Below are 19,141 nucleotides of genomic sequence, written 5' to 3' on the forward strand. Positions count from 1 at the left end.
TAAATAATGATTATGAGGAAACATGCAAGTTTTATTACCCTTGGCAAAAGGGATAATGAAAACTTAAAGCAGGAACAGGTTTATATAGATAACAATCACAGTGGATAACAATTAAAGCATCTTGTTTTTTGTGTAGTATAGTGCTCTTGACACATGCAAATAAAATTTGCTATCTACTGAAGATAGCACAGTTGAAGATATAATTAGTACCTGTACAAATGTACAAGAGATAGCAAGTGTGCAAAAGATAGCAAGATTGTTTTGTGTGTTTGCCTTTGATGTGGTCGTAAGACGATATTGAAGCATGTATACAATGAAAACTTAACTGAGCATATATTAGAAAGATATAAACATTTTATGTGACAAGGAGGATAATGAAAGTTATAACAAAGAAAACATTAAAGATAACAAATATAGTGCCTTAATTTGGTATGCAGTATAATTAGTGGTCTTGCCATACATATATGCATTGAAAATAACACTGCTAGCTGTCTACTGAAGATAGCACTGTTAAAGATATTGAAGATGTAAGTAATATCTACAAAATATAGCAAGATGTATTGTCTTGTTTGCCTTTGCTGTGGTTATAAATATAAGACAATATTGAAGCAGGAAAACTTAACAATGGCAAATGTTATAAAGATATTTTATATTGCATCTAACAAGAGAGATAATGAAAGTTCTGACAAAGGATTTATAGATATAGCAATTATAGTACCTGTAGTCTGTTGTGTAGCATAGTGGTCTTGTAATGTATATTAAAAATAATACTGCTATCTACTGAAGATAGCACCATTGAAGATATAATTAACAAAAGATGGCAAACTGTTCATCTGTATTTGCTTATAAGGCAGTATTGAAGCATAAACAATGGGAAAACTTAACAACAACAAATGCTAGAAAGATATGCAAATTTCAAACTGCATTTATTCTAACAAAGAAAAATGTAACACTGGTATCTACTGAAGATAGCACAGTTATATCTTGTGAATACATTTCTGGTATCTCAGTACAAAAGATATCAAATTGTTTTACTGTTGTTTTGCTTTGTTTGGGCCAACAAACTGCCACAGCTGATTCCTCATCGAAACTTTAATATGTAGTGAAACCAATTCAAACTAAAGACCAGAATGATTTAAACTTTTTCTTTGTTAAAACTTTTATTATCTTCACTCCACTCACCAAATGTCAGTTAATTTACTAAATGTGTACTTTGCATAAAACAGAGTCCACTTAATACAATTTGTGGTCTATTTTCTGAATATTTCTGAATAACAAGCAGAATTTAATGGATGTAAGGACATGCATACCAATGAGATAGGGTCATCTACCCCTTGTATGTCAAATATTGAACAAAAAAATGTAAATCATATATGAAAAAATTGTCACTGCAATAAAGTTGATTTATTCCGCCAAGAGAGGGCTCTGCTTCAAATTGGACGTGGTCTGCATGTGTACTTAGTGGCAGTAGCAGCGTGTGATGTATGATTGCCAACCGACTGGCCATATATCCAAATAGAAACTTATTAGTAGTAATACAGTGTGGGTGATAAGCAGTGTTCACACTCACTGAAATGTTTGTGTGCCAAATGATGTATTGTTTCTCAAGAAAGGCCAAATTGTGATAAAATTGTAACATTCTTCATTGTATGAAATCTCATTTTCACCTGCCAAAATTACAAAATACAGCCTCAGAGTTCACTGATGATAAGGTATTTTTTGATTAGTTTGCCCAATTTGTTATGAATCAAATATTTGTGTTCATGTGTAATGTTGGATTGGGTAACGGAGGAGGATCTTAGATTTCTTGTTAACTTTGTGTTAAACATGAGAAAGTAATAATCATGAATTCACAACCTGCTACAAATTGTAACTGAATTATGATGTTATGTACTATTACCTAAATTCCATCTGGTGAATAAGTGAAAAATAGGGCTTTTTATTAGTATTTTCCACCAAATATCCCAGATTGCAAAAGAGACTAGTTTCACACTGATGAAACAAGTAAAAATGAGCTAGCCACCACAAAATACCCACTCCACTTGCTGCCAGATTTATAGAATAACCTTATTTTGGCTTACAATTTTCATCTTCATCAAAAAGTAGTGCTGGTGCTAGTTACAAGATTTAAATTTAACCTTTGCAAAATTAATCATCATTGTAAGTTTCCTTGGATGTTTTCAAAATTGATAAAATAAAAGGGCTAATTAGTAGTTTTCATTAGCTAACTTCAGACATAGACCATTTACTGAAGATAGCAATGTTACACTTAAAACCTTAACATCTTCATGTAGATGCCTATAGCTATCTACTGAAGATAGCAAATTAGCAATTTATTAGAAAATTAACAACACATTGAATAATTGGTTTTGGCAATGGTTTAATTTATTTGTCAGCTAATATTGTTGTTTATTTATATTCTTGGTAGTAAAGATGTGAATACTAATTCATTTAATAAAGAAGTTGACAAAGAGAAAGTTGATTTAAAATTATTTATGTACCATATTAAAATTCAAAACGCAACTTCAGATTTTCAGTAAGCCACTTCAAAACCATGCATTTTTATAATTAAGAAGTACAGAGGTATAAATTTGGACTTGGTTAAAGGAATATTTAAAGCAGATTTTATTAGTTTATTAAAACAAGAAAATAACAATACAATATGTGACCGTACAGCACGAATGAGCCGTAAATGACCTCAATTGTATTCTGAGTTACAGTGTAAAATGGGCATGAAGGTCGTATTCATAGGTATCAATTTGGTGCTACGTGTACCTCATTTAATGAGATACACGTAGCACCAAATTGAAATACCTATGAATATGACCTTCATGCCCATTTTACACTGTAAGTCAGAATACAATTGAGGACATTTACGGCTCATTCGTGCTGTACGGTCACATATATTATCTAATTCTGACTGTGTTTTTGTGTGTAAATGTCACAGATACTTGTCATTTCACAAGATAAAATGTCCAAAATGAAACCAGAATTGATCCAAATACAAATTATGTGAACCATTTGTAATGAAGCGAGATCTTGTAATATAATTAAACTTGACTTGGATACTCCTTGAAGGTGCCCAAGTATAAATGTGTGAAAAACAAGCAGTAGTATCCACACCATTGCATGAATAAGTCAAAATATTTTATGTTGACTTTAAGAAATTGAAATGATTACTTACAAAAATTATTAACAATTTGAAGTAAATTTGACCAAATCTTGGCCACTAAATAATGTGTGGTATATTGGACTAGTAGTTAATTTTTTGTTTTCATACTCCGTGGGCAAAATATATTGTGAAATTAAATTTATCATGAAAATAAGTGTTTTCCAATAGCCTAAGTCCCAACAGACCAGGTGCAAAGTTTGCCAACCTGCTCAAGCTTGAAAAGAGAAAGAGGGAACAAATTGAAACTCTAGATAGAAATTTGGCCCCTGGCTCTTGTAAGCTAGAAGAAAAGGGGTTGTTTTATGCTGATTGTGTGTATGTGTGTGTATGCCGGTGACAAGTCCCAAGTTTTTGCTGACAGCATCCAGCAGCCTCAATGGCGAGTCAATGATGGGTTTGTGATTGGTGAATTCACGGTCAGCGGAACAAGCAATCAACTTTGGTATATGGATCAGGCTTGTGGGTGGGACCGTCGTACGTCCGGGCCCGGTACTATAGTTACGATAGATGTTTGATGGCTGATTCCTCAAGTGGGAGCTAGCAACACAGGTATTAAGTGCTCTTTGCTGATACTTGTGCAATGGCACATGGACTTGACCAGCTCTTCTTTGCACTTCATTTTCTGCCGAGCTCTCAACCAAGGGACCCCTTTACTCTGTGCATTCCCCTCCATCGGGAGATATTGACGACGACATATCTTCACGGGGGAGATAGTTAAGCAATATAGTACACTCACACTCTAAGTTATGCCTGGCAGCCTGCTCTTCCTCACTGGTGGGATTCTGGACTGTTGCAAATTTATCAGATGACTAATTTTGAACCAATGGAACATGTGTTTAATATGTAATTACTACGGCGAGGTGTGCTGCGTATAAACCAATTGGACTTAACCCGCCACAACATAAACGATAAGGAACTGTGGAAAGATTGATAACCGGTACCAACAAACCAAGAATTTTGATTTTATTGAAAGTTGGGTTATGAAACAGTGCACGTCTTGGACTACTTGTTGATAATCATAGGACATTGTATACCAGCATTATGATGGAGTGCCTGATGTTTCCAGAGCCTTTCTCTTCAACTCTTGATGCAAGCATGTGAGTATCAATACACCCCAGATACGTTACCAATTCAAGCCTCTCAAGTCGGTTTGCGAGGGTGTTTAGCCTCGGTTAATCCGACTGCTTAAGTCGGATCTGATTGCATAGTAAATTGCAATCAGAGCTCTTAATGGAGTAATTGGCTAAGCATGCAGTATAACAAGCAGACAACAGTCAACACCAAAACATGGAAACGTGTGCAGCATTCAATCAGTGCCAGCTATCTGGTTATTAACCGGGCGACGAGATACCAATACTTAAGAATTCTCGATTGTCTCACGCGGTACATGCGAGCATGCATGCATGTGTGCAGAGAGTTTTGCAAGCATGCCGACATGTCCGCACCGTGACTGCGTTGCATTGCGAGGTGGTTGTCGGTGTTAGCATTTTGTTGTAGTGATAACAAGTTATTTGTATGTGTTTAGTAACTTACTAGCATGTCGTAGTGTGTACCAGGTTACAGCTAGCATTTCACATTTGGTGTGCGGTTGCACTGTATAGGTCCATAATCCATATACTTAAGAGGACATTGGCTTGGGTATTAAGCACCAATTTATATCCAATCCAATAAAAAGAATCTAATCAGCCATCACTTGCTATTTGCTCAATGATATTGAATAGGAAATACCAGGTTTATGAGAGCTGAAAGGGATAGGTTTGAATGATATGAGAACCAAGAAATTTGAGTTATAAAGTGTTCTCTTTAATTTCTTATGCAAGCTATTTATTACTCATTACTGCACAAGTGATGTGTTTGGCCTGTAGGTGTTTCACTAGGAAGCTCTAGATTATTTTGGATTTCATTTATGTTGTTCTGAAATTTAGGCAGTTTTGTAATATAGTATTTGCATATATCAATATTATGTAAATTTCAATAATATTTTGCAATTTGGCATGGGATCCAGAACTTCCAAAATTTTAAAAGATGTAAAAATAAATGTTGTTCAATACATATATAATCCACCAATTTGCCACCGCAGTTGCAATAGATAATTGCTTTTGTTGTTGTTGCAAATAATATTAATAAACATTTCTTTTATTTTACACTATGGTACTGTGGTAGTTTTACAACAAAAAAAGAAAGAATAGAAACTGTAATTTTTTTTTGTATTTCTTTGACCTTTGACCTAATTATGAACTACCACAATATGTTAATTTTTCTTAATTTCACCCATGTCAGGAAGTCATAGAGATGAAGCCCTACAATTGGCAGACGGTGCTTCTGAAAATCTAAAATAAATGAATGAGAAATGTTTTTTGAATCAGAATACCATTGTTACAAGCAAGACATTTCAGGAAACAGAAGTAGCACAGATTGTCCATTTCATTTACTTATTTGATTTACCCCTCTCTCTTGCACCCATAAATTCATGAAACAAAGTGGGGGATATTTTGCAAATATCTCAACTTATAAAGTGAGAGATACTATAACTTGGTAATTGATAGAGGGCCCCCTATTTCTATTTGACACCCATGCCTCTCACTCTTGCTTTAAAAAAATCTCTCGGAATTTTTTTTGTCTAGTGGGGAATCCCCACAATGCTGTTTTTAAAATTGTGCCCTATACTTACCCCCTATTTTAACATGGAATATTTCAGGCCTTTTAAAACTGATAAAGTTTGATCTTCACAATGCCTCTGATTTACATCTGCAAATGTCGCCACTTTTACAGTTCTGTTGGTGCCCTTTCTCTCTCTCTATGCTTTGTATTTCTGTATCCATCTGCATCTATTAATTTTCCTTCATCTGTTAATTTCATCCCTCTCGTAATTTTCCTTTTTGTGTATCTTTCGGCCTAGACTGTATTTGTTTCTTGCTATGCCATTGTCTCTCTGTTCCTCTCAATTGTTCTTTTTTCTCTCTTCCACTTTCAGTGTCTCTACCACTTTCTCTGTTAATTTCTCGTTATGTATCTATATTATTTTGTCATTGTTTCACTCACTATCTTAAGCTCTTTGTGCTCATCTTTCTCTCTTTCTCTCTCTCTCTTTCCTTTCCTGATCTTTCACTCTCAATTTTCTTTCCTCTGTCTTCTCTGTCAGTGTCTTTCGCTGTCTTTCCATTTCTTTCTGTCTTATTTTGTCATTGTTTCTCTCACTCTCTCTTTGTGTTTAATCTTTCTCTCTCTCTCTCTCTTTTTCCTGTTTTTTCACTCTCAATTTCTTTCCTCTGTCTCTCAATGTCTTAGTCTGTCTCTCCATTTCTTTCTGTCTTATTTTGTCATTGTTTCTCCCACTGGCTTCTGCTCTCTATGTTTCATTTCACCTTTTCTTATTGTTTTTGTCAGACATTTGTAGCTAGGTTTTTGATCATCATATTGGATTGATTGATTCAAAGAATGAAACTCATTCAATAGCAACACAAATTACAAGTTTATTCCATCATTCTATCAGCAAATGATAAATTACCTCAGCATCATCATATCAATGTGTATTTTTGAGGCAAAACTTCATCATTTTCTGATTACCAGTATGCTATTCCATCGTTTCCATGACTCTAGCATGACTATTTCACTTGGTTTTCATTAAGCCTGTCAAGATTAGCTTAGAGTCTATAGTTGTTCAGGTAAATTCCCACTGACATTTAACCCTTTATAACACATTCATACTATCTCTGTTTAATTACTAACATTAATCACCCATATTAGTTGAAGTGGATCATATGAAATCAATTTTTGAATGAGTACAAATGACCCAGTCTTTGAACTTGGTTGTTGTATGTAAATATGAGTAAACAGATGCAGCAAGCCTTGGTAATACAAACAATTGATTAAAGTCCCAACCCTAGGCACATTGCCGTGGTATAGTTTGCTCAGAGTTAAGGAAATTGTATATAAATGTTTGCATCTCAAATGTCATATAAACGGACGGATTAAACTACTGTCGACTTCCCAACCCCGACCTATTTCTTCCAAACCCATTTCTATAATGCTCGCTGCTGCGCTAGATGCGCATCACTGCCATTTTCCTAGGCAAACAAATTTGTGCAAATTTGAGGGAAAAGAAAGCCAATCTACTTAGTGCTAAATGAAAAAAAAAGTCAGTAGAAAGGAGGAGAGAGAGTCTAGCTATTGCTGGTGAAATATTGCAGAGGTATTTCTTTGTCTGATTCTCATCTTCGTTTGATATGATGGGATTCCAGGATCTTTCAAACGGTGGAAAATTAATGTGTTATTTCAATCGTAGGTATGGATATGATTCAATCAAGTCAAAATAGACGGATTTTATTCAGGTGTAGTCTTTTGTGAAAACGTGACTTGACTGTGATGAGGGGTGACATGAGGCATTGACATGTACTAACTTGTTTGTTGGTTTTTTAACTTTTGGAGGTGAATTATGAGGGCTAATATTTATCAAAATTGGTGTTATTTGATTAATTTAAGGATACATGTTATACCTGATGACAGGGCACAATGATGTAAAAGCAATATTGTAACATTTGCTGAGGAGGATGCTTTCATTTTTTGCCAAAATTATGATTTTTATTACACAATTGTAATGTACTTTAACTAACTCACATGCCCAAATTATGACCTTAGCAGGGGGGGGGGGGCTATTGACCATTGATACACAATTGATGACAATATAGGTGCTGGAATGAAATAGCAATTTTCTTTGTTCTACCTGATTTGTTTGGCCCAAAATTAAGAGGGGACATGTCTGATAGTGAAAACTAACATTTTGTAGAAAAAAGCTATTTTTGTTGTTGAAATATTGCTTTTAGGTATAATAATTGATCTGACTAAATTGACTGAGATAAATGTGTTTTGTGGTACTAGGAATTAGATGCTGTTGCAGCTCATTTTGTCAACTAAGGACATAATTATGCCTTCTCTTATTTTGTGTGGCATGACAGATATGTCTGCTTAGATGACAAAATTAAGCAAAAGTGAAAAAAATATATTTGAAAAATATGTTACTTGGTGTAATTTAAAATTGTTGGCAAGCAACAAAATGTTCTTTATAGTTTATATAAATAAAGCTATTTAAAAAGAAATTCTATGAGATATGACAATAGGAATTTGTGATTTGTGTGCATAACACCGACTGACTTTCTGACTTGCAGCGTAACACCCTGTAAGTCTTGTTTCGATCCGTATGCATGCATGGCGTGTGAGGAGGGGAAGTTGCCAGAAGCAACCTTGAGGGGAGGGGACAATTGAAGGAGAACTCGGATAAGTTGACCAAGTATGAAAGTAAATTTTGTTGTGATGCGTCAAGATTGTTGTAAACATATGGCGTCGGATGTTAGTGCTGCCTGAAGGAATGTTGTGTGTATCATTGATGTGTGTGAAGTAGGTGGGTGTAGGATGGAGATGAGATGGGTATTGCAAATAATTATATATATTAGAAAATGCATCAAAGATTATTAAATAGTCTGCTGTCAAAAGGCTATCATTAAGAGAGATATTTAAGCCAATAATGTTAAATATAGGATCTTTAAGGTGGTACTACACCCCTTGATAAATTTGTGACTATTTTTGTATTTTTCTCAAAAAATAATAACACGCTGGTAACAAAGGTTATGTATATTGTAGGGGCAAGGAATCCAGTTACTACACTGGAAATTCAGTGACTCAAGACAAGCAGTAGGCTTACGTTATTTATGATAAGAAAACAGGTACCGCTAGAATGTACCTTATTTCTTAACATATATAATGAACCACTTGTCTTGAATCACTGAAATTTCAGTGAAGTAATTGGATTCCATGCCCCTATTAATATAAATAACTTTTGTTACCAGTGTGTAGTTATTTTTTGAGAAAAATGCAAAATTAGTCACACAATTTATCAGGAGGTGTAGACTGTAGTACCACCTTAAAGGGATTTCAGTTATTCATTTTTCCTTTATTTTTTGGGGGAGGAGTCCTGTTTTTTTGTTTATAAATGTAATTTGAAGCTTTCCAAACAAGAAGGGGGATTTCAATGACACGTTTGACTGAATGAAAATTGTATCCACTACAATAACTGTCAATAATGCTATCGATATCATAATTTTTGTTATCATCATCATCGCCACTGCCGTGAATCACCCTTTACATCATTATCATCATCTTCATTGTCAGTGTCATCATTATTATCATTGTCATCACCATTTAATAAGTTGATTGACTTTCATTTCAATAGAAGTTTACGTTTATTGCATCAGAAACAATAGAAAACAGAAACATCGATCAGCTGATCATTCATGTTATTGAAATTCACATAATTAAAGCAGTTATTATCCAAATGGACAGGTTTGTGCCAATACTGTACAAAATAGTCAGATAGTTATGATGGGTCTGGCAGTTTATCTTCCTTGAAAAGTTAGCAAGACATAAAATATTGAAAGGCTGATGCATATCAGCTGATCAAGATGTAATGCCACCTTCATGATGTATAACTCAACATTGCCTTGCAGCAAAATCAAACAATTCCTTTCAAATTTTATCCTTTTATTTCAAATTTTGTTTTGCTGAAAGCATGTTTACCCTTTAAAATGAAATAAAAATGTCAATTTTGAAATACATTTTGAGTTGAAAGGAAAAATCAGGCAAATTGAACTTGGCTTTCCCATATGGCTAATGCAAGGGATGGAAATGTCCGCCTTGATTTACTTCCATACACTTTCAAAGATTGTTTGTGACTATTGTTTTGTAGTTTTGTAATGCTTCTGGCAAATATACTTTAGAGGCAGACATATAATAATGTGTGAAGAAATGGGTAAGTTTACACCTTGAGTTATTTGACAACTCTCCGTACTTCTTTTTTGGATTCCGCTGAGACGCAGATTCCCCTAATTAGCCATTCCGCACCACGCTTTTGTAGAAGTGAATTTATGGGGCTATTTGGCACCCTCCATTTGCCAATATCGTGGGTATCACATTTGATGACGGTGTTGGGATGAATACCAATGCTACTAAGTCTGTGCGAATTAAGTACTTCTCTTCATCCAAAGATCTCTCGGTGAAGTCGCAAAATTTCACCAAATTTTGACAAAAATGTTTAATTTTCACAAACATATTATAAAACAATATGAAAATTGCATCTCAATGAGTGCAAACATGCCTAGTATTGGTTCAATGGTTCTTGAGATATAGCTCAAATGTTGAAAAAGATCTAAAAATTTGTAACTTTGTATAGTAAAAATATATGTGCAGAGCTTTAACCTTTTCTTGTGTGATGCATATAATCAAGTTAGGCAGGCATGATATGTGACTGCTCTTAAAGATTAGTCAAATATATGCATGAAATATGCAAAAGAGTATATTTTTATGACACATTATTGTATTGGTAACAAAGTACTTGTGTGTGCTGAATTTGCTGTTGTAGTTCATATTGTAAGCACTTTTATGGGGTTAAAGGTTTTCGTGTAATTTAGGCAACCGCAATCATTGCATTTTTTAAATTTAGCAGACATTTATGGGAATTTGGCTATATTTTGCTTCAAAGGAGAGTTTGAAGAAGAGTGAAAAACAAATGCAATTGTAAAAAACAACATGAAAATATAAAATTGAATTCTTAAATTAAGTTAACTTATAATTAAATTGTAATATGACCATGATATAGAAATCTTCTTAGTACCTTAAATGCTCATCAAAAGTGTTGGGACACCAAGTTTAATAGGGTAAAGTAAATAAGCCTGCTCCCCTTACCATGATCAATGTTCAATCTAGAAATGTTGCTCATGCTCGCCTAGTAGTATCCAACATTGATTGGTAGGGAAGGGAAGAGTTGGTAGGATAGGGCCGGGTTTTGGCTTGACACCAGAAAGTCTTCAGCATCTTAAAAATAACGGAAATAAGGTGATATTTTAATATCTGTGTTTCCACCGGTGTCCCAAGAACTTTTGACGAGCACTGTAGATCATTGATAACCACCAAGCAGATTTTTGCCTTTGTTTAATGGGACAGAATGATAATGTTAAGTACATCTTTTTCTCTGTATTATTTGGGGAGGCTAAACCCATGTTTGCTGGTTGCCCAGGCTTCCTACAGGGATTGACAATACAGGCTATTGTGGGCTATGAAGGGGGATCCTATTTCAGACAGCTTGATTTGAAAAATAAGGACCTTAGGGTGGCAGCTCAAATGGAAAACTAAGAGGTTTTGGGTGATGGAGCACATGGAAAAATAAGGGGTCTTTGGGTGATGGAGCACATGTTTGGAAAAAATGGGGTCTTTGTAGTGACAGTGGGGCTGAAAATGGGGGACTTAACAGCAGTACATATGCAACACCTCTGAATTGGTTATTACATAACTAGACATTTTGTAGAAGTTATTTGATCGTATCTCACTGTTTTCTATCATTTTGGTGATCTTTCCATACAGGATCATTGCTCTGCGCAAGGAGAAGTCACGCGATGCTGCCCGTTCACGCCGCGGTAAGGAGAACTATGAGTATTACGAGTTGGCCAAAATGCTGCCCTTACCAGCTGCTATTACTAGCCAGCTGGACAAGGCATCTATTATACGGCTGACTATTAGTTATCTAAAGATGAGAGATTTTTCAGGCCAGGGAGATCCACCATGGCATAGTTACATTGATATGCCACCTACACGCTCTGTGTTACAAGGTAAGAAACACAATGGCTGTGGAACTTTTTCTCTATATCCTACCTATACCATCATGCACTATTCCAAAGGTTTCGAACTTTCACCTTGTTTAAACATAGCACATGAAGTATAAAATTCACAAGTGGACATGAGAATATTGCCTATGGAATTGTACGTTTTTGGAATGTTGAGAAAAATGTCTATTCCAAGGGTAGGAACCATGACATAACCGAGGGAGGTTGGGCTTTTATCTCCATCAGGACCTGTGTATCCCCCACTACCCCCTAATGAATTTGCAACTTAAATGGAGAGCATCCAAAGTCTTGACCGTTAGATATTGATTTTGTCCTTGCCCCACTTTGTGCTTCCTTCATGCACTCCTGGATCTGAAGACATTGAAACAAACTGAAGACTCCCTGTTTTAGAACTGAATAATTGAAAAAAAAATTATATCTCCTATTGTGGGCATATTGCAAAGTTTTTCTTATACTTGTCTAATTTCAGGTCGTTATCAACACACTCACTCAGGCTCTACTGCTGTAGCTCATGAGCTCTATGAGCATAATCTGGGCAGTCATATTCTACAGGTAAGGCTCATCCAAACTGATATATCAAGTGAAGTTATTATGTAATGTGATCAAACTAAATGAATTACTTGTTACTAATATTGATTTTGAGATATAGCCAATAAGAGTTTTCAATTTATTTTTTTTATTTATTTTTATTTATTGTTCAGAGCAACACTGAAATTATCATATCTCTGGAACCATAAGTTCAACTGTGACGGAGTTTTGATTTTGCTCGACAAATTATTTATTTTGCTTTATCTCATCACAAATTATGTAATGGCCACAATCAGTAATGAGCCAATTGTGGTGAAAATTGAAAATGGATCAGTGATGTTACTTTATTGTTTTATACAATAAGTATAGTTCATAGTTTTATACACAATACATTTAAAATCATATTAGAACGATAAAGAGGGTGTTAGTTTTGTTGTTTGTTTATTTGTTTGTGCAAAAAGTGTTGGCAAAACGGAAACTTTGTACAGGAGGGTGGTGTGAAACTCTACATCATTAACATCAAGTCTGTTTGGCCTTAAAGACACTATCACTATCAGTGATCCCTTAAGAATGTTTGAAATATGCAGGACTACCTTAAAATTGAAGGATAAATCTATAACATTCTCATTAGATAATATTCATACAAAAAAGATGAAAAAATGGTTGAATAATTTGAAACACTTTTCAATTGCATGCTGCATGCAGTAAGTGTCCGAATGAACAGACTCCTCAAACATTAACTAAAACATCGAATTTAAACCCTATTCTAAGGTCTTTTTTGGTCTCATCACTTGCAGGGTATGGTAGGACACATACAATATTTTCAAAAATATAAAATTCTGATTTTGGATGGTTTTCAGATTTAGCAAATCACCGCTAGTACCTTTAAATGATTATTTTTAACATGGCTGTTCACTTGAGAGTTATGAACTTTACAGAAAAACAAATGAAACCAGGTTTATGATACAATTATTGCCAGGTGGTGAACATTGAAAGAAAGCAGGTAATAAAATGTTACAAAGTTCCTATTATGTAAGGATTTTCATGTCAAAACTTTTTATACATTGCTTTGAATATAACTTTTTTATTGCTGTGAATGTTTGACCTCCCGTAAGTTTTTATGAGAAACTTGGTTCAATCTTTGTTGTAGAGTCTAACTTTGGATAATAGTCTGTATGCCTTCCTTGAGTCAGTAATTTAGATATTGTTTTTCATTGTATTTCGAAACGTAACAATGATAAGTATATAAAAGTGTACATATTCAGAAAGAAATGACACGGGAAATCCAACTAGCATACCAGATTCCTGCAAAAATGAGCAGTTTTTGAGAAAATCACAATATTTTATATTACTTTACTGCCTTGAGGAAGGTGTAAAAGACACAATAGGACAATATAGCTAGGACAATATAGCATTAGTTTGTGGATTAAAACAAATTGTCTTGCATATAAAAAGTGGATCTTTAACTCTCAAATGTAAAGAGGTTTTTTAATCTAAGAACCTAATGATGAACTAAATTAATGCACATAACAATTCCCAAAATTTGGGTGCATTTTAAAGCAAACTGCTTGAAATCACCCAATCACTACCAGCAAATAATCATCATTGATGGAAGGTATAGGTACAAAATCCTTTTGCATTATTATTAAAAAGTGACATTTTCCAGGAAAGCAAATCTTCTGCCTGAATTGACAATACAAAGGTTTCTGTTGCCTGATCTCTCAAAAGAGCCCAATTTTAGGCAAGTTGTAGCGGATTTTGTTTTCCAGTAGCCAAAATTTAGGCAACTACAAAATAATTTGCTACAAATTTTCAGCCCATTTCATGGGCAAAAATTACAAAAACTTGCTTAAAATATAACTTGTTGGAAATTAATTTGAGAGCATAATTTTGAGACAAAATTAATCTATTATTATTTTCTGTGAAATATATCCAACAATCATCTTCAAAAACTTCATGATTTATATATTGTGACATGACAACATTCACTGCAAATGGGCTAAAATGGGACACTACTTGGGCTGGGCTACCAAATGACGGGTGTGGCAACCCTGTTTGGCATCTAAAGTACAAAATTGGCATCATTTTGTGTCTAGTTTGAATTAGTGGGAGGTTAATCCCGTCAAGTTGCTTGGCTGCTCCAGTCCAGGGAAAAACCTACTGTCATTTAATCAATGGGTGTGTAAAATTTATATCCCAGCAAACACAAAAAGTGTTTTTGAAATGTAACATTTTATTTGTTTTCTAAAGGCTAAACGTTTCAATAACATTTAAATGTTGGGTTATATAAAGGTCATGGAAATGTTTTTAAAACATTTGATATGAAACAAATACTACAAAACCATTACTAAAATGTTTTCAAAATGTTATTGTAAAATATTTTTTGATAAAATATTTCTGCAAAATATTTTATCAACGCCTAAATAACATTATGTGATAGGATGTTTCGCAGCAAGTGTTCAAAAATGTTTTGAATGTTATTAAAATGTTTTATACCCTTTGTATGCCCTTTATATAACCTGACATTTAAACATTTACTGTAAAATGTTAAACGTGTTGTTTTTGCTGGAATCACATAAAAATATGCCGTATAAAACAGATTTATTTAGAGGGGAAGTAAACCGAAATGTTGATTGAACCCCAACCATACTATTGGTTTTGGTAAGACTGAATGTATTCTAAGCAGTGTGTGAACCAGGCAACCAGTGAGGGATAAATGTTTCCTACATTTTGTACCGTAATTCATGTCAAATTATCTACTTTGTTATTGTTTAGACAAACAACACTGCTTTGCCTGATTTACATCAGTGGGTCAGAAAGATGCAGCTATTTTACACCAAGCTATATATTTTAGACCAATCTGGTACAAACTTAGTTTACAAATAAACCTATATGCGTACTTTGTCTTATCAACTTGTCATGAAAGTGTTAAAAACATCCTTTTTCTTGCCTAACTTTGTTTGTACAGCATGTTTCAGGTTTGCATAACATGTTTCATGTCTGTCTTTTTGTTTGGTATTTGTCTCCAAATGAATGTTTCTTGACTTCCTTTCGTACAAAATCTAACAGTCGTTATGCTATTTTTAAAGTTTGAAATACAATAATATCGTACTTAAGGCGCCAAAATATGTACTCCAAACACTATTTTAAGAATGTTTATTATGGAGAACATGAGTTTTACCAAAACTTTCAATGTGAGCAAATGTTGTGAATAGAGTTCGGTACGACTACGGACCATCAACTGACCCACTTAATATCAATGTATGGATAACCTGAAGAGTGGAGTAAAAGAGGTTGAAGACCAACTTAGATATTCATGGATAAACATGCCTTTGCTCACTCTCTCTTTTTTTGATACAAAAGGAAAGAAATAATGGCTGGCTCATGATGACAACATATCTCCATGGTGATATAGGGCGACAAGTGTCAGTACCAGCCATCTCTGTTGACAATCTACATCCCGTATATTTACGCAAAAAACATCTGTGGTTGCGTTTTAACACACTTTTGTTGTTTCTTGGCTTTCTCTCACAGTCTCTGGACGGCTTTCTGTTTGCCCTGTGCAGTGACGGCAGATTTCTTTATATCTCTGAGACAGTTTCTATCTACCTAGGACTTTCCCAGGTGAGTACACACTATGGACCACAATAACCTCATCTCAATGGCATAATCCAATAACCTCAATTAAATAATCATAGTGCAAAATTTGACCTCAAGTTGCAGAGTATGAGTTTTTGTACCCAAAGTTGCAACGGTCAATCATTGAATTTACACATTATATTGGGGTTAAAGAACTGTGTGCTAATAGATGTGTATGTTGTGGATCCTAGTGACAGTGAAGTGATTATTAATACAATGTGTGTGTTTCATTTCTGTGGCCTTTTTCAGTCAACATGTACATCCTAAGAAATCCAGCATACCGCCAACCCTTTCTTGCAATTGAAAAATGAATTACATACAGGGGTAGTTTAAAAAAACCCAAAAAACTTGAAGCATATCATGTGAAACAACAAGTGATGCAAACAGTATTTTCCTAAAAACATGCAAAATGTTTTGGCAAATTCAAACACAAAATTGATTATCTATCAAAGAGAGGATCAATGGATAGATGGGTCAATCAGGATGAATCAATTAATCAATCATTCAATCCATCAATCCCATTTTTGAAACATGAGCAAGGCATGATAGCTCATGATGTGCACATATACTATATTGTGCATTACTTGCTTTTGTCATGTGTAAGAAATACTTGCTTTTGTTATGTGCAAGAAATATAAAGTGTGTGTAAATGTACTGTTATTTTGGTACAAATGAATATTATTATTAGGTGCTATCTTCAGTAGATAGCAAGCTGTCTTCATTAGATAGCAATCACTGACCATTCAAAATACACAGGGGTGTTTCATTTGCTCTCACTGATTTTCTTTACAACACTAATATAAGATATGTACATGTATAACTATAGTGAAAGTTTTCAGTTTGCACATACATTATACTCTGCTATTATAGGTGACTTCATTTGCAAGTGCTATCTTCAGTAGATAGCAATCACTGACCATTCAAAATACACAGGGATGTTTAATTTGCTCTCACTGATTTTCTATATATGATATGTATAACTAGTGAAAGTTTTCAGTATCAATTGATCAATCGCTGCCATTGGTTCATTGCCTCATGAATATTAATACGGTTCATGAATATATATTTAGAAATATGCCAGAAGTAGAAATTAGTCAGTGCCTTAATAACATCCATCCTTATAACTGTTGCTACAATCAATCAATCAATCAATCAATCAATCGGTTCATCAATCGGTCAATTAATTAATCTGCACAGAAACCAAACTGTGTCATTATAGTTGACATCATTTGTAGATGTGCTATCTTCAGTAGATAGCAATCACTGACTGTTTATTTGAAAGCTCTAATTGATTTGATTTTCTATAATCACCAATTTTGGATGTGTATAACAAGAAGGAAAAAAACCCTAGAAATTAATCAAGTGTGTTGATAAACTCCATCCATAGGTGTAACAACTTCACAGTTATTGTTGTTACACCAAGTTTTAAAGTCTATCTTCTTTTCAAAGCAATGACTTTCTCCAAGGCCTTCAGGGGTCAGCATTGTGTTAAAAACCAACAAAACTAGCTGTATATAAAGCCCATTCATGATCAACTAGCAAGGCAAACAGAGAGACCTTGTTGGTATTCAAGGCAAGACCCCGACCAACCGCGCTAGTCGGTTTTGTGTGTGCCGCATTTTGCCCCTGTAGCATATGTATCAAGGTGTACAAGTAACAGTCTACGACATGTAATGTACAATTGGCAGAGTACTCGTATTGTGTGTTTATTGGTTACATTTGTCGACTGGAAAAGTAAAGCTTTGAATTAGCTTTCTGAACACACAAACTGTTTGTGCGGTGCCCTCCCCTTACTTAATAATTCTTTAGATATCACCCTCACCATGCCTTGTGGGTCTTTAAACAGTCAATAATGAGGCGATAATGTGGGGGTGAAGAGATACGCTATAGCAGTGTCCTGAATGTCAATTAGTATGGACTGTGTAGGATAACACGATTAGTTTGCCTCATTACTTGCATTGTGTTGTGTGCACACTGCACCCTTAGGCCTTTAGGGATTAAGGTGTTACATGGCCCCAAGACTTTTCTTTGCATAAGGTTTGCTTCACTGAGCAAGTGCATCCAGCAGTTATAGAACAAGTAGAATAGTGAGTGAGCCAATTACTTTTTTCTCCGTTCATTTATGTATCTTTTTTTTGTGCTTTTTGTCAGCTATAGACGAGTTAAACTTGATCAAATCCATTGCTACTCTTAATCATTCCATAATCAATGCCCTACTTCTTGGCGGAAATGAAAGAAAGATGTTATACAAATGTAGGAATGGTTTTGTTGGTTGGTACTTGATCACTACTGACTAGTGTGTGAGTGGTTGATGACATGGTTGTCTAGGTTGAAATAATCAAGTTTTGACATGGAGTCAACATCAATTTGGAATGAAGGGTTAACAGGATTCTGCCGTACAACCAGCCTGTTCCTGACAAAAGTTTCACACCTTCGTCTCGAGTCATTCCGGCGTGCGCACCTGGGCTGCCACGGCGAAAACCCTGTGAAAACTACACCGGCGTGAACGGCGTCATGCGTGAAGTGCCAAATGGCTGGTTGAGGCGTATTCGTCTCGCGTAGCAGTCCGCAGGGCCGCAACTCGTGAAAAGATGCTGAATAAGTAAAATATCATTAGTTGCACAACTGAACTCGAGTGCAGGCAAAAGCTTGCCAATGTCAAAACCCCATCCATCCCTCTTGTTCATTATTTATATCATTTCTTGACTAGCCTTCTTGTATTTTTAATACATCAAACACGTTAGACTCAGATACAAGATTGGAAATTATCATTGACATGTAATAAATAGCGATACGAATGACATATCAATCCAGTAATATACTATGGGCTATTCCAGTTGAAATTCATACACCTGTTATGGAAGACATGACCTTAATCTTCCACACAGGTAGTGTGAATTTCAAATGGGGTTACCTGAATGGGTGACTCCATTTGAAATCTACACCCACTGTATGGGAGATAAGATTATGTCTTCCATAGGGGGTGTAACTTAAGGATTTCAACTGGAATAACCTAATGATACTGTCATTTTAAGGCTATAGACATGTCACTGTCAATTGTTACTGATTCTTGGCGATAACTTTTAAATAATTTAAGATTGATAAACAGTCATTCAATCACAACCCATATAGC

General features: G+C 34.8%; 1 protein-coding gene across 1 annotated transcript in view; it reads left to right on the forward strand.

The window, feature by feature from the left end:
* The window catches only part of LOC140152809 (uncharacterized), a 172,665-nt gene that overhangs the window by 122,766 nt on the left and 30,758 nt on the right, over positions 1–19,141 (forward strand). The window contains 3 exon segments of the mRNA XM_072175309.1: positions 11,582–11,826; positions 12,311–12,393; positions 15,904–15,993. Of these exon segments, the coding sequence (XP_072031410.1) occupies positions 11,582–11,826; positions 12,311–12,393; positions 15,904–15,993 (418 nt within the window).

The sequence above is a fragment of the Amphiura filiformis genome, chromosome 5 (assembly GCF_039555335.1).
Source record: "Amphiura filiformis chromosome 5, Afil_fr2py, whole genome shotgun sequence".
Classification (NCBI taxonomy): domain Eukaryota; kingdom Metazoa; phylum Echinodermata; class Ophiuroidea; order Amphilepidida; family Amphiuridae; genus Amphiura; species Amphiura filiformis.